Source organism: Condylura cristata, unplaced genomic scaffold, assembly GCF_000260355.1.
Source record: "Condylura cristata isolate star-nosed mole 26May11 unplaced genomic scaffold, ConCri1.0 scaffold00008, whole genome shotgun sequence".
NCBI classification, from domain to species: domain Eukaryota; kingdom Metazoa; phylum Chordata; class Mammalia; order Eulipotyphla; family Talpidae; genus Condylura; species Condylura cristata.
The window spans coordinates 60,263,074-60,278,355 of NW_004567109.1; the positions used below are offsets into that span (position 1 = coordinate 60,263,074).

The window sequence follows — 15,282 nt, forward strand, 5'->3', positions numbered from 1 at the left end:
TTATGCATACAGAACTGGGGTACAGGCCAGAGGTGCAGGGATGGTGAGAGGATTCACCAGAGACAGAGTGGGGAGCAGAACAGGCAGATCTACAAAGTACACTGCTGAAGGAAGCAGTGGGTGGGTCAGGAGAGGTCTGTCGTGCCATGTGGGTCACCTCCAGGGCTGGGGATCGAACTTTCACTGAAGCCCTGTGGCTAGCTTCCAGTGCTGCCTCCTAACCCATTATGCCAGCAGGGAGGGCCTGTTTCCCCACTTCTACCATCCCTTGGGTTGTCTGCATTTTTTTAGTAATAGATTTTTGACATTATCATTGTATAATTTTGGTTATTCCAGGGATTACCATAGATAAATTAACTTCATAGTTGGAATCAGTGTTTAGCACTTAAAGTGACATAGAGACATTCTTACCATATTGGTCCCTTCATTTTCTACTGTTTGTTGCAGTCGTCTCATACATCACAGCTAACACGGAAAGCTTTATCAGAAAATGCCATTTTTTTCTTTTTAAAACTTTAAAAAATATTTTTCAGAATTTTGCAAGAGTGATAATATCCTACATTTTGCCATGACATACCATACTATACCATTCCATACTATCATATTAAACATCTCTCAATAAAACTCTCCAACAAGGAATTTTATATCATTCCTGCTTCCTGTTTCTACCTGCAATCCTTCACCTGCTGTTACATATCAGGAAACTTAGATTTCTTATGGACATGAGACAGGTACTTCTCCTGGATATCATTAAATTCTGAGCACCTCTTTTTGTAACTCAAGTACATGCTATGCCAGAGGATTTTCTTTTTTTATTTGGAGGTAGCAAAAATAGATTGTACACAAGAATTCACAATGGAGTTCATGTAGCTGTCTATATTGCATTATCCTAGACAAAACTTATACTTAAAAATCAGTGTTTTGTAAAGAAAAAGTGGGAAATGAGATTTATAGGAATCCCTCCCTCTCATATATATGTGCATACTAACATTAGCAGTTCTTTATGCACTTCAGATGTCATATTCATCATTGTTTTAGAAACAGCTCTTTCTCTTGCTACATACACACATGTATACACACAATCATCAATTTTGTAGTTGAACAATATAGATAATATGTATGTTTTTCATGATGATTAGCTAGTAGAGTGTATCTCTAGCATGTTAACGTTGTAAAGAATTTATGATATACCCAAGCATAGTCTTAATAAAAGAGTTGAAGACATTTATAACAAAAAACTTTAAGACATTATTAAAAGAGATATAACACAAAGAAATGGAAAGGCATTCTTTGTTCATGGCTCAGAAGAGTTAACATATCATAATTAAAATGGCCCTTCTAATTTTTAAAGACAGGATATATTTTATTCATCTTTGTTAAATTCTCCAGTATCTGTAACTGGTACAGTAATTTTACTTGAAGGAATGATATGTCAGTAGCATTGTTATTATAAATTACTTGTTCTTTGCACATTTTAATCCAAGATTTATATTTAACACTTGTTTGGTTTTCTTGACTTTGGAACATTCCCATGAGTCACTCAAGTAACATTTCTAAGGTAGAATCCCACTGAAATATGTTAATTTTGTAGCTTGGGATTTTTATAGCCTTATACCTGGCATGTTTTTTTTCTTTATTCTTTTCTCTTAAAGAAATTGAGTTCTCGATACATTTCTTTAATCTGCTCTGGAACCATACAAACAATTGCATGGTGATTATGTTTTGCTAATGAAGCAATTCTAAGTGTATATATGGTGGGGGGATCACTAAAAGGAGATAACCACATTTCTTGCAGCGGAAACCATTTACTTTCACATAAAAGATATCTCAGAAAAACCAGGGAATCTGTCATCTCTATTAGGAACACATTTTACTTTCAGAAAACATTTATTCTGGGAGCCTTCCTGGTGGCCTAGGGGTTAAGTCTCAGCATTATCACCACTATGGCCTGAGTTCAATCCCCGGGCAGCTCGCTAACCCATATGGAGCAGCAGACCTCTCCTGTTTAGCTCACTGCTCCCCTTAACAGTGTATTTCAGTGGACCTGCCTATTCAGTCCCACTCTGTCTTTGTGAATGCTTTCACTCCCTGAACCTCTGGACTACAGCCCAGTTCTTCTACATAAAAAAGAAAATATTAACTCGGCAATGTAAATAATTATGGATTTATATGGTTCCAATGACAAAATGTCTGAAGGTAGGTTGTCCAAAGCTGATGCAGTTGCTCACTGAGACCCAGACACTTTCATTCCTTTCTTTGTCACCTTCCATAGAATGTTGTCATCCTTATGCTTGATAGCTCAGGTTCTTAAGAATGGGGACTGGGGCCCTTCCTGGTGTTGCAGTGGGTTAAAGCTTAAGCCACTTCCTCATGAGTTCGATTCCTGCTTGCTCCAGAGGAGATCCACATGGTGAGGCAGACCTCTCTTGACCCGCCCGCTGCTCCCCTCAGCAGTGTACTTCTGCCTGTTCTGCTCCCCACTCTGTCTCTGGTGAATCCTCTCACCCTCCGCATCTCTGGCCTGTACCCCAGTTCTGTATGAATAAATAAATAAATCTTTAAAAAAAAAAAAAAAGGAGACTGGATTTCCAGGAACCATGGTAAAATGGCCTTCACACCCATAGCAATATGCAAATTTAATACAATTCCTATCAGAGTTCTAATGGTGTTTAAAGAAACAGAACACACATTACTGAAATCTCTATGGGCCCACAAAAGAAACTGAATAGCTATAAGAATCCTCACAAGAGATAAGAATAACAAAAACATTACACCCCCAGACTTCAAATTATGCTACAAGACTATAATAATGAAAACAGTATGGGACTGGAATAAAAATAGACACCATATCAATGGAATAGATTTGAGAGCTTATAAACAAACACATAATTTGTTTGTTTATGACAAATTGCCATAATTCAATGGAGAAAGGAGTGTCCTGTCAACAAATAGTGCTGGGAAAACTGGACTGCCATATGCCAAACATGAAACTAGAGCACTCTCTCATATCATGCATAAAAAATGACTCAAAATGAATTAAAGATTTGAAAGTAACATCATAAAATGCATAGAAGAAAATGTGGGCAAAACACTCCGAGAACATTGACTGCAGTGATATCTTTCAGAATTCTGTTCCAACAGTAAGGGAGATAAAACCAAAAATAAACCAGTGGAACTACATCCAACTAAAATGCCTCCTCAGAGTAAAAGAAACTATCATTAAAATAAAAAGACATTATACTGAGTGGGAGAAAAATATGTGTACTTCATAGACCTGATAAGAGGCTAATATCCAAAATTCATAAAGAATTATGCAATGCAAAGAAAAGAAAATAATCCAATCAAAATGGGCAGGAGATCTAAATAAGCACTCACTTCACCAAAATGAACATTCAGATGGCTAACAGCAACATGAGCAAATCACTTACATGCATGCTTATAATCACTTATCTTCAGGGAAGTGAATACTAAAACAACAGTGAGATACCATCCCATATCTGTAAGAATGGCACACACCAATAAAGGCCAGAAACAACAAGTAAGCAAGCATGTGGAGAACAAGGAACTTTTGTACACTGTGAGAATATAGACTGGATTAGTCCCTATGAAAAGCCATATGGAGTTTTCTCCAAATATAATAAATAGATCTATCATACAACTCAACAATTCCACTCCTAGGTATCTGTCTGAAGAATGTAAAAACATTAATTTGAAGAGACATATGCATTCCTGTGTTCATTGCAATATTATTTACAATATCTAAGACATGGAAAAAACCCAACTGCTCAATGACAGGGTAATGGAAATGACATTGTGGCATGTATACACAATGGAATACTATTCAATTATAGAAAGAAGAAACTTGCCGTTTGCAACAACATGGATGAAACTAGAGGGAAAGTATTAAGCAAAATAAGTCAGAAAGAGATGGTTTCACTTATATGGAAAATAGAGAAATGAAATATGAACAAATTAAACTGAATCAAACCCTAGAAATCTAACTGAGAATAGAAACTACCAGCGGGGAATGGGTAAGGATCCTGTCCAAGATCCCTACAATCTTGATTCTAGACTTTAACCTGGAAATCATACAATATTGTGGACTAAAGACAGATTTTGGTGGTAATGGGCCAGGGTTCGAATTCCAGTTCCTGGCTCTGTACCAGCACTCTGACCTTAACTGATGTATGCATGATCGTAGTAACATTGTGAGAACTGTAGCTTATGTTTACACAGAGCTTGTCATATGTCCTGCTCTGAGCTAAACACTTCCCACCATGCAGTCATACTGACACTAACTCCATCCTTTAGGTACTATTAGAAATCACATTTTGCAAATCAGGGAAACAGTCTGCCAAGTTCTGGTAAAGTGTTCATTAAACTAATATTTATTATTAGTTTCCCTTCTTTCTTTATAGTAAAGTGGAGGTCCTGTGAACATATCGTTCATAATATTATCCTGGAAGATTTTAGGATGTGGTCCCTTTTCATGAAAATGTCCTCTTTTTCCAGGTTTTCTAAAGGTTGGAGGATTGCTTGCTACATGGCATTTTTGTTTTTCTTTCTTTTATTTTTTTGGCCAGAATCCCTCTTACTTTCTTGAAACCATTTTGTCCCATGCCATGGTTGTGGCCATGCATGAGAAACAGCAGGTGGTGCCAGATGACAGATGGTGTGGGAGCCCGTTTCCCGGTGGGAGGGGGCGCGAGTGAGCGAGCGAACAGGCAGGCAGCTGCCAGGAGCTCTTCCTTGCTTGCTCTCCTCGCTCGCAGAAGCTCCCAATCCAGATACACGCAAGGCGCTGTCCTTTCAGCACCACAAGCTCGGGCTGAGGAGGGAGGACTCCTGGCTGTCCTCCTCCTCTTCAAATTGGCTTGAATCTGCTCTGACCCCCAAGAGTGCTGCACAGTAAGTAGGCATTTGTTTTTGCTATAGCAACTCCCCTATATCCTCCAACCTTTTGCCATCTCTTTCACCCCCACAACAGCCCTATTTTGTCTAATAATGTTCTATCAGCCGGATTGACAAGAGAAATTCAGTTGTGCTGGGCTTCTGGGGGTGGGGTGGGAGCACTGTTTGACTCCAAGGGAGCTGGAGAGGAATAGATGTGATTTGTTTATTTAGTTGGCAGTCTTACAATATGGGGGTTGCTAACTTTCCATGGAAAAAAAATATATACACTCACACACACACACACACACAAACACACACGTTTTATATATATCTATATCTATGTAGATATAGATTCTTATATATATCTATATCTATATCCCTTTGATATTGAGGAAATGGAGGCATTTCCACAGTTGAATAATAAGACTGGGTTGCAACCAGTCTTTTTTTTGTTTGTTTGTTTTAGCATCTCCTGTACAATCTATGTATCATGTAAAAGGATACATTACACATACAGACATTGAATATTTTATTGTGTTTTAGGGAGATTAATAAAGAGAAAACAATATAACAAATAGCAACCAGGGTGGTAAGGTGAAATTTATCATACTGCAGGGTGACCCAGAATAATAGAATTTAATTTGCACTGAGAATAAGGATTTTCATGAGATTATATGACCACATTAGCTCTAGTGCCTTGGATTCTTTAAGCTTGTATTGTGTGTGTGTGTGCATAAATCTGGGATTTTCCCAAATTTGAGGACTGTTGGATCCTGTGGGCAGGTGGTACATTTTGATGATTAAGTAAGTTTTACTGGATAATGGGAATCATAGAAGGAAATCTAGTGGAAGATCTATGACTGCTCTTTATATTGAAAACTGTCTGAGTGTAGATATTGAGGACAGTGTTATTTTCCTTGTTGTCAGCTCTCTAGTTCCTTGTCTTACCTCCTACTGTAACTAGAATCCCACTGCTTGCCTTAGGTCTGGAAAGAAAGGCGTAAGGATGGTGAAGCTGAACAGTAACCCCAGCGAGAAGGGAACCAAGCCACCTTCGGTTGAGGATGGCTTCCAGACCGTCCCTCTCATCACTCCCTTGGAGGTTAATCACTTACAGCTGCCTGCTCCGGAAAAGGTAAAGCAGGTGTTCTCATCAGTCCCCCCATCTCAGGAAATAAAGCAGCAAAAATGCCATCTCTCCCAAACCCTTTCATTCCCACCCCCAGACAAATGTTTCTTTCTTGTAAAATGTAATTATTCTTTCCAGAGACATTTCCTCTCTTGTGTTATTTCAGATTTATGGTAAGTGTTTATTCATTTTTTGGTCACATATACATACATGAGCAAGAAAATTAATTTCTCCTTTTTAAAGTTTTATAGCTGATGAATACTAATAAGCTGCCAGATAGTGACAAAGTCCATTTTGATTATTTTAGGGAGTTGTTTCAAAAATTGACTGTTAAAGATCTGCATCTGAAAATTGGATGCAGTCCAACAAGCATTTAGTTTGCACCTGCTAAGTTCTTGTCCCTAGAAGTTGGTCATGAAAAGACAAATTACAAAATGCCTATCCAGTGTAACATTTACATCAATATAGTGCACCATGGTATATGCTAGACCTGAGTGTTCAAAAATTGAGAGCACAGGGTTGGAATATAAGCTCTATTGGTGTGGGGAGGGGATTGAAGAGCTGACTAGGTAAGCTATGAAGGAAAACAGTTGAGTTTGCTTTTTTAAGGTGAATAAAAATCTTTCAGACAAATAATGGAAGAAGAAGGCATGTAAAGCAAAGGCCACTCATATGTAAATCATGGAGAGCTTTTGGGAAATAGCATGACTGGAGTAGATTGTCTTTGGGGGAGGCGTGGCTAGAAATGAGTGACTGGCTGATGGCACATCTCCTGACATGGGAGTAGTCCATGAAGAATAGAGGTGAGCATTTATCCAAGGTGTGTTTGTGTGTGTGTGTGTGTCTTTGTGTGTGTGTCTGTATGTGTGTGTGTGGTGGGGGTTGTCCTAGAGACATGGGTAGGAGAAACATTACTGCTTAAGATCCATCTGAGAGAACTTGTGGCCTTATTGTGTGAGCTTTTGTATACAGTATGAGATAGATTTGGAGGCAAATAATGGCGTTCCCTGGCTGAAGTATGAACAATGGATCATTCCATCTCTTTGGTTTTCTCATTGGCATCTCCGGGAGGGCATTGTGTGTTTTAACCAATTGGCTCTGTCCAATGAACAGAAGGGGAACTAAAGCTAGATAAGGGCCTGGCTGATTGGCTGGGGGTTGAGTGAACTGTTTTGAAAGTGCAGAGGTTGTCAAGATGAGAATGTGCATGGGGTGGCAGGAATAAAGAATCTCTGTGCCATCCTGAGAAACTGAAGAGTCCTTTAAAAATAAAATTTGAGTGAGCAATTAACATAGTATTAATTGGGTATATGCTACATGTGTATTAGAGGTTTTCAGTTTTTGACTGCATGTGAAAATCACCTGGAGAGTTAAAAAATACTGATATCTAGGCCATGTTCTCAATTAATTATGGCAGAATTTCTGAGGGTGAGACTCAGGTGCCAATATTAAAGAAATCTCCACAAGTAACCCCTGTATGCATCCAAAGTTAAGGACCAGCTTTATGCACACACATATGTAGGTCAATAGGTGAAGGTTCATTATCCAAATTCACAGGAGGAATAAATGGCAGTGCTGGAATCTCAACCCAGATAGAATGGAAATTTTTTTTTGGGGGGGGGTGGAATGTAGAGTATTATTTTAAGGCTTGTGAAGTTTCAGAAAGAATCTACCCTTCAGCCAATAACTTCAGCCTCAAAGATTTGCTTGTTCCTGAGAAGTGTGCAAAGAAAAGTGCTGTGATGAGGTCACTTTTTTCCCAAACCTTACACATATCAGCACATCACACAGAGAGTCCATGACTCCTGTCCCACATTCCTCCTCCCACCTTTTCTCTGAGGACATTATTTTCACCTTGAGATGGGGACAGGCCTGGTAATTACAGGTCAATCAGTCGAGGAACTAAATCTGCCCCAAAGTTAATAGATACAATAGGTCCTGTATGCATAAAAGAGGAAACTAGTGCACCCCAAAAGATACTAATCCCTACAGAGTCGCCTCCCCAAAAGGTACCTCAGTCTCCTCTGTTGTTCACGACAGTCTTTCTACCTCAGCTACTCCTCGTGATATGCAAGGATCATATCTACCTTGCAACAGTCAGAATAAAGTTAAGTGTGGTTTCCTATGGAAAGTGCCTGTACAAAACTAACAGAGAATAATAAATGATAATTCTTCAAATGCTTCTTCGTGATAGATGCACTGTCAATAGTGCTGAGACTGAAACATTATCCTAGAATTTCCACAATTTCCAGGCTGTTTTATACTTTATGCAAGTACACACACTATTCTTTTTTTTTTTTTTTTAAGATTTATTTATGCATACAGAGCTGGGGTACAGGCCAGAGGTGCAGGGGCGGCAAGAGGCTTCACTAGAGACAGAATGGGGAGCAGAACAGGCAGATCGACGAAGTACACTGCTGAGGGGAGCAGCGGGTGTGTCAGGAGAGGTCTGCTACGCCATGTGGATCTCCTCCGGGGCAGGCGGGAATCGAACTCATGCGGAAGTGGCTGTAGCTTCTCAGTGCTGGGCTTTAACCCGCTGCACCACCAGGGAGGGCCCACACTATTCTTTTAATAGTAAATAGGACTTGACAAAGAAATTGCTACAGTAATCCAATTTTTAAGGATAATAAAACTAAGGTCCTGAGCTTTAAAGTAACTTCCCAAAGTATATAGTTGGTAAGCACCCCAGATGTAGAATCCAGAGTCTTCCTCCACAGTAGGCATAAGGAGGCAGCTAGTCCAAGAGCTCACAGACTGGTCTGCAGCTCAAACTCACAGTGCAACTTTTGTGAATTGTTTCTCTTCCCTGAGGCCTCTGACTACTCTTCTCTGAATGATAAGTTATGTTTGCACTTTTTTTGTGTTGGTTTTAGATGATATGATATTTGCAAAAGTAAATAAGTTTTTTTTTTTCCTCCCTTGATATTAGAGAAGCTGTGTTAAAAGCAAATTCCACTTACAAAGCCAAATGGGTCCTCTAAATACTTAGTGACCAGCATGGAGTCTGAAGTCACCTCTGTGGATGGCATCTCATCTCTGCCAGCCTTTCCACTAGTCATCTTGGCTGATCACTTGAAATGAGTTTCTTAAACTTCCTTGGCCTTGATCTCCTGATGTGTACAGGGAGGATAATCTTATTGGGATTCATCTCACAGGGTGATGGAGAAGATAAAGTGATTCCTGACACTGTTATCAGCTCTTTGACTAGGTACCAGTCAGATGGTATTTATATGAAGGTCAAATGTTTACCAGAAAGAGTGCATTTGACCCCAACATTAGGTCACTATTTATCCTTCTTGAAAATGTAAACTAAAGTGAAGTTGGCAGTCATGTTTAGCTTATTCACTAAATACTCTTTGCTGTAGAATACAAGTTTCAGGCAAGGTTTTTTTTTTTTTTTTTTTGGAAGTTAAATGGGAAGGCTGGACATGTCTAACATCCTTGCTTTGGGGCTGTGGAGGGCATGCATATCGGTCCTTTGAGCTAATCTTCCTAACATCTGTGTGAGCTGGGGATTCATGCACCCATTTGACTAAAAGAGAAACCGAGATTGGTCAATGACCTGAGTTGCCCATGTTTTACAGAGTGGTAAGAGCTGAGATGGAACCCTGGTGTACCTGACACCCCAATTTTTCCTCTGCACTGTGGTATCTCCTGCCCCAGGGAAGTGCTTCAAATGCTAGATTCCTTCATTACTGGCTACAGTTGCTCCTTGAGATCTCTTTTATGATCTGAAGATCATAAAAGACTTGGGGGTGACTTGGGGGTGATTCCCCTAAAGCTTATCATGGTCTTCAGCACTCTCCCCTTGCCAGGTGCTGGAGGGAATGTCAAAAGAAGATATAGTGACATGGTCGCCCATCTCTTCTCTCCATCAGTCTTCCATGTTGCACTTGGGGTACTGTCCCTCGAGTGTGGCCAGGTCCTTCTCCCATGGAAACCCCTTTCAGTCATTCCTAGAGGGTATCCATCTACCTATCCATCAAATTTTGTTATGTACCCTTTATGTGCTGGAACTGTGCTGGGGTATACATGTAAGACTATGAAAAGATAGGCAAGGCATGGCCACTACCTCATTCATGGAAATTCTAGTCCAAGGGGATGAGAAACTTGAAACAAGTCTTCACACAAAAGTGCATAAAAATACAGATTTGAGAAGGATTTTAAGAGCAGAATAAGTTTCTGGAATGTTAGAGAGGCAAGGCTCAGGGGGACTTAAATCTGATGTCAGGATGTTCAGAGGTGGTTCTTCTGAGGAAGGCACTCTGGAGGAGTGTTCACAGTAGTCTCGTGAAGTAGCAAGCAGAAGGACAGCCTGTGGACAGGCCTCAAGGCTGCTAGAGGAGGCTGTGTGGGTTAGCACACTGAGGCACATGGGGGCAGAGACTTGGGAGATGTGGTGAGCTGGATGCCAGTTATGAGATTTGCTGTCTTTATTGAAGGGGCTTAAAATGGGAATAATGAGATCAGATTTCTATTTTGGGATGCTTCCTTGTGGGCCACCCTAGGGATGAGGGACTCCTGTAGGGTATTATGGTCTCTTTTCTCCTTCTAATATGTCCTCCTTGTAGCACCAGAGGTGCTGCCTTTCCTGTAGCAATGCCACCATGAATAGTGAAAGAGCAGAAAAGAGTGGAAAACAGGAGATGAGGGAGAACCTGTGTTTTCACCATGTGCATGAAGCAGAGAGCAGTGATGGGCCAAGGTGGTGGCAGTAGAGTGGGGAGAAGGTGGTTTTATGCAAGCATGGTGCCAGTTGGCACTGAGGAGATTTGCACACAGGCTTAAGGGCCCTGGCTCTGTCTCTTCTCTGGAGTGTTGATCCTGGCATGCAGCAGGCAGTGGGCAATGCTTTCTGAAAGAGGAACACCTGCCCTGCTTTGTTTAAACCACATTCATTTCTCCACTTGACTTGGGGAGATTAGACTTTAATGTAGTCATTGGGTGGCTTTCCCCAGGTGATGGGAGTGTGCTCTGGAGAAAAAGGAGCATCAGCCCTCCGGTATCAAATTCCAGGACACGGCACCTTGCTGCCTTTGATTTATCTAAGTGACCACAAGAGTATAGAGCCCACAGGTGCTCCTCTGTGAGGTTGCTACCATCACTCTCACTTGACAGATGCAGAAGCAGTCTCAGCAAAGAAACAAGCAGGAAACAGTGCAGCCAAGTTCTGCATGCAGGTGGGTTGGGAGATGCCAACTCAGGGGTGGCAGGACCACAGAGAGGCACAGCCCCACCTTGGCAAAGCTCCAGGTGAATTGTATACTTGGTGGGAGAGTGGCCAGGCTCTGGGTAAATGTCCCCACTGATTACTAAGCCCTTACACACCCTGAGGGGGCTGACTCACCTGCTAGGGAACTTGAGGCATCAGCAGGTCTATTACTGGTGCTTGGAACTTCCAAGTTTTGCGCGGTAGATCATGGCACTTTGTAGAACCAGCAGCCTGGATTCAAGTCTCAGCTAGGCTACTTGTTTATTGTGTCTATTTAGGTAATTATTTAAAATTCTGGGCTTTAGCTTTTATCCAGCTGAAAAGCAAGCAATATATCTACCAGACAGGGTGACTGTGAGAGAAGGTCATGAGAAGTCATCTAATGGCACAGCAGGGCCCAAGGGTGTAACTTCCTTTCTTTCACTGGACCTCCAGAATATGGCTCCTGAAGGCAGAATTTCTGGGAGAAACTGCTAAAGTGCAGCCAGCTGAGCAGCACAGGGCCTCAAGGGTGGGGGTGAGCGGCTGGGTGGGGTGGGCATGGGAGGATGTTGGGCAAGGAAGACACCACTCTGCTCCGGTCCCTGAGACCTTCATCTTCTTGGCCTCCCTTGAGGCTCTGCTGGTTTCTTCTCCCTAACACCCTGAATCAGAACTACCAGCCTGTCCCCAGAGAACAGCAGCTATCCCCATCTCTGCAGGCGCCAGGTCCATGGCAGCCCCTTGTACTGCTCTTCAGAGACTCTCAAGACACAGGTCATAGAAATCACTCTGAATTGGGGTAAAAACTCTTGAGTAAGCAATTTCAGCAAATGGACATAAAATGGCCATGAAGGGCATTAAATTATATTTTTGAGCATTGAAAACATAATTTTAAACTAAAGGTAGGCACTGACCAAAAAAAAAGAAAAGAAAAGAAAGGAAAAAAAAAAAAAAGCAAATATCTGATCTGATAACACCAGCACTGCTAACAGTGGTGGGATGCAGACCTTCCCCAGTGCTGTCTTGATCCTAACAATTGATTCTGTTTCTCGGAGCATATGTAGGCGCTCTAGGTAAAATTTACAAATGTCTATATCATGTGCCTGCTGTCAGTCCGCCTACTAAGAATTCTATGGGTGCATGTTTTCAAGCATGCAAAGGCCTATGTCTATGGGAAGCGCACACTGGGAACAATGGGCATATTCTGTGAGTTTGGGTTGAATAGACCCTGGAGCACAGATGTGAAGTATTAAGCGATGATTTTGAGAGTGAGGCAGGCTGGTTTGTGCTAATGCGGGAGAGGCAGCAGCTGCATCACTGCTTTTTCCTTTAAAAAGCCTCGTGTGGAATGGCACCAATTATGGAAACAGGGTTGTGTTTTATTCTTTTAATTCATAGAACAGTTTTGGAAAGACACACCAGAAGCCTTCAGGTGTTTAAGGTGGGTAGGGCCAATTTGAAGTCTTTAATCTTGTAATTTCCATACTTTGTTTTGTTACCCTGAGTATTTTCTGTTTTTTGAAAAAAATCACCCCCATCTCACGAGGCTGAAGCAGCCTTGGAGAGCTGCAGCGACTTGCTCACATACATGTATACCTGGAGAGCCCACTGTGATGAGACAGTGTGCCCACATGTGGCTGGAGGCACGCTAACAGGGCAGCTTCCACTCGAATCCCAAATCCACCACCTATGAGATGTGTGACAGTGGGCAAGTTTATCAACCATTCTGATGCTCCCATTCCTTCCTGAGGACAATAATATCGTCCTCTAGGAATTGTTTTATGGGTAAAATGAGAACATGCATGTCGAATGCTTATCATAGCACCTGACTCAAGATGCTTATTACAAGGCTGCTATTGTTAACAATGTCATCAGCTGGATCACAGAATCAGGATTGTTGCATCAAGAGGGCTCAAAGTCTGGCCCAGGCTTCCAGGGGAGGTGAGCAGTGATGAGGGCTTGGCCTCTGGACCAGAGGGGTGGTGGGACCCCTTTGTCTCGGAGTAAACAAGGTAACGGCTCCATTCTGTCTTGGAGTAAGCAAAGGGACAAGAAAATAGACATAACCTTACATTAAAAGCACCATTCTCAGGCCCTCTCTGGTGATATAATGGTTAAAGAACAGCACTGCAAAGCTAGCCACAGCTTCTTGGTGTGAGTTCAAACTCTGGCCCTGGATGTGACCCATGTGGCGCAACAGACCTCTCCTTTCTTGCCCTCTGCTCCCTTCAACAGTGTATTTTGTTAATCTGCCTCCCCACTCTAACTCCCCACTCTGGTGAATCTTCTCTCTACCCCTCTCATGTCTGGCCTGTACTCCTGTTCTGTATAAATCAATCAATCAATCTTTAAAAATAAAAAAAGCACCGTTCTTGGTGCTCACTCATGCTAGAATCCTGCTTCTGACCTTGCCTTGCTGTGTGACTCTCTCTCTGGGCTTCCATCTCCCATCTGTGAATGGACAGGGTTGGACAACATGGCCACTAACACCCACTGGGCTCAATACACAGTTGAAGGACCCAAGCTGTCCCTAAGTTGTAGTGTCAGGTGAGCAGGGGAGAGGCAACTTCACTTTGTTTCTTTAGAGACAGGATTCATTGTTGTGTCCATCTATTCAATGGCACTCAAGAGGCCCATGTTATGTAGGTGCCATGGGGTCAAAGTTTGGGTGTGATGAGCCCTGAATGGTGACCTACTACTAGTGGGTTGCATTGGGTATGTATCAGAGGCTGGGGTTCAAGCCTTCACCCCACATCTTAGTGACTATGTAGGATAGTGAGGTCATTTCTGTTTCCCACACTTAGCTTCGTCATTTATATCATGGGATAATCACTCCTTTCTCAGACTGAAAGAGAGGGAGTGCTGAGATAAAGATGTAAAGCTTTTGGCACAGTTCCAGGTGCATATTGGATACACCCTACTCCCCCCCCCAAAAAAAAATAACCCTGATAGATAGTAAAGAGCAAGGTGACCTGAACACTTACCAGAGAGAGGCGAGTGGTTGGACTTGTTGAGGTTAAGTGCCCTCAACTGAAAAATGGGAATAATGATGATTTTTGGAGAGGATATTGTAAGGAGAATTCGAGAATTATACATCAGCAGGGCCCCGGAGTGCGACACACAGCAGCAGCAGCAGCAGCGGCAGATGCCTGCCCGCCTGCCAGGCGCTTGCATGCTGTCCAGCTTCCAATGTCTCTTGGCTGCAGGAATGAACTGAAGGGTCCAGCTTAGATCTATTTTTGGTCTGTGCAACCCCAGCTCATAAAAATACAATCTTGCTCCTTGTCAGCACTTCTGTGCTTTTATTTATTGCTCCTGCCAATCCTGGGGCCTCTCCATGTGGGAACCTCTTCATTATTGATAATCCTGGGAAGTAGTATTTTAAATTTTCATGATCTGTACTTTGCACCATCTGAACCGCCATGTATTATCTGGCCTTGCCGGTGAGGGGGAAATATATCCTGATGAGGGGTCCTTTTGGGATGAATAATTTATCCCGTTTTCCCAATGCCAATTATGTTAAATTATGTTCTTCATATCTGCCTCTGACAGGACAATGGGGACTGATACACACATATAAAAAGAAAGCAAATTTACTTCTTTGTACAGATTTACAATGATATTTGAAAATCTGGAGTTTCATCTTTTCCAAATATCTGTTAAACCCACTTTGAATAATGAAAAGAATAGGGTTTCCCCCCTTCTTTCTCTGTCTTTCCCCCTATTTCTGTTATTAATCAAGGTGCACAGGCCTCTGTTTTGCTCCATTTTTTTTTCCAACTGCAGAGGACAGAACATTTCTTTGAAAATTTATTTTCTCTTTCTTTGCTTATACAAGCTGATTCCTCCAAGGTACAATTAATCATGTTTGGCTAACGTTTCTTATGCTTTCCCCTTCATAGCTTTCAAAAAGCGACTGTTACTGTATCTTCTTTTACAGAAGGGTGGTATTTCTGCTGCTTCCACAGGAACAGCGCCCCAGCTCCCTGACAAGTCCAGCAGCTGGCCAGCTGCGGTCACAATGGAGGCTGGTCTGCCTGCTTTCTGCTTCTTACCCAGACTG

The 15,282-nt window shown here is 41.9% G+C and overlaps 1 protein-coding gene across 1 annotated transcript in view; it reads left to right on the forward strand.

Annotated features, from left to right (window-relative positions):
* Positions 1-4,732: 4,732 nt before the first annotated feature.
* Positions 4,733-15,282, forward strand: part of LOC101624169 (neuron-specific protein family member 2) — a 51,420-nt gene continuing 40,870 nt past the window's right edge. Inside the window, exons 1-2 of the mRNA XM_004679235.2 lie at positions 4,733-4,908; positions 5,878-6,028. Of these exons, the coding sequence (XP_004679292.1) occupies positions 5,900-6,028 (129 nt within the window). The 5' untranslated portion in view covers positions 4,733-4,908; positions 5,878-5,899. The remainder of the gene's footprint in view (positions 4,909-5,877; positions 6,029-15,282) is intronic.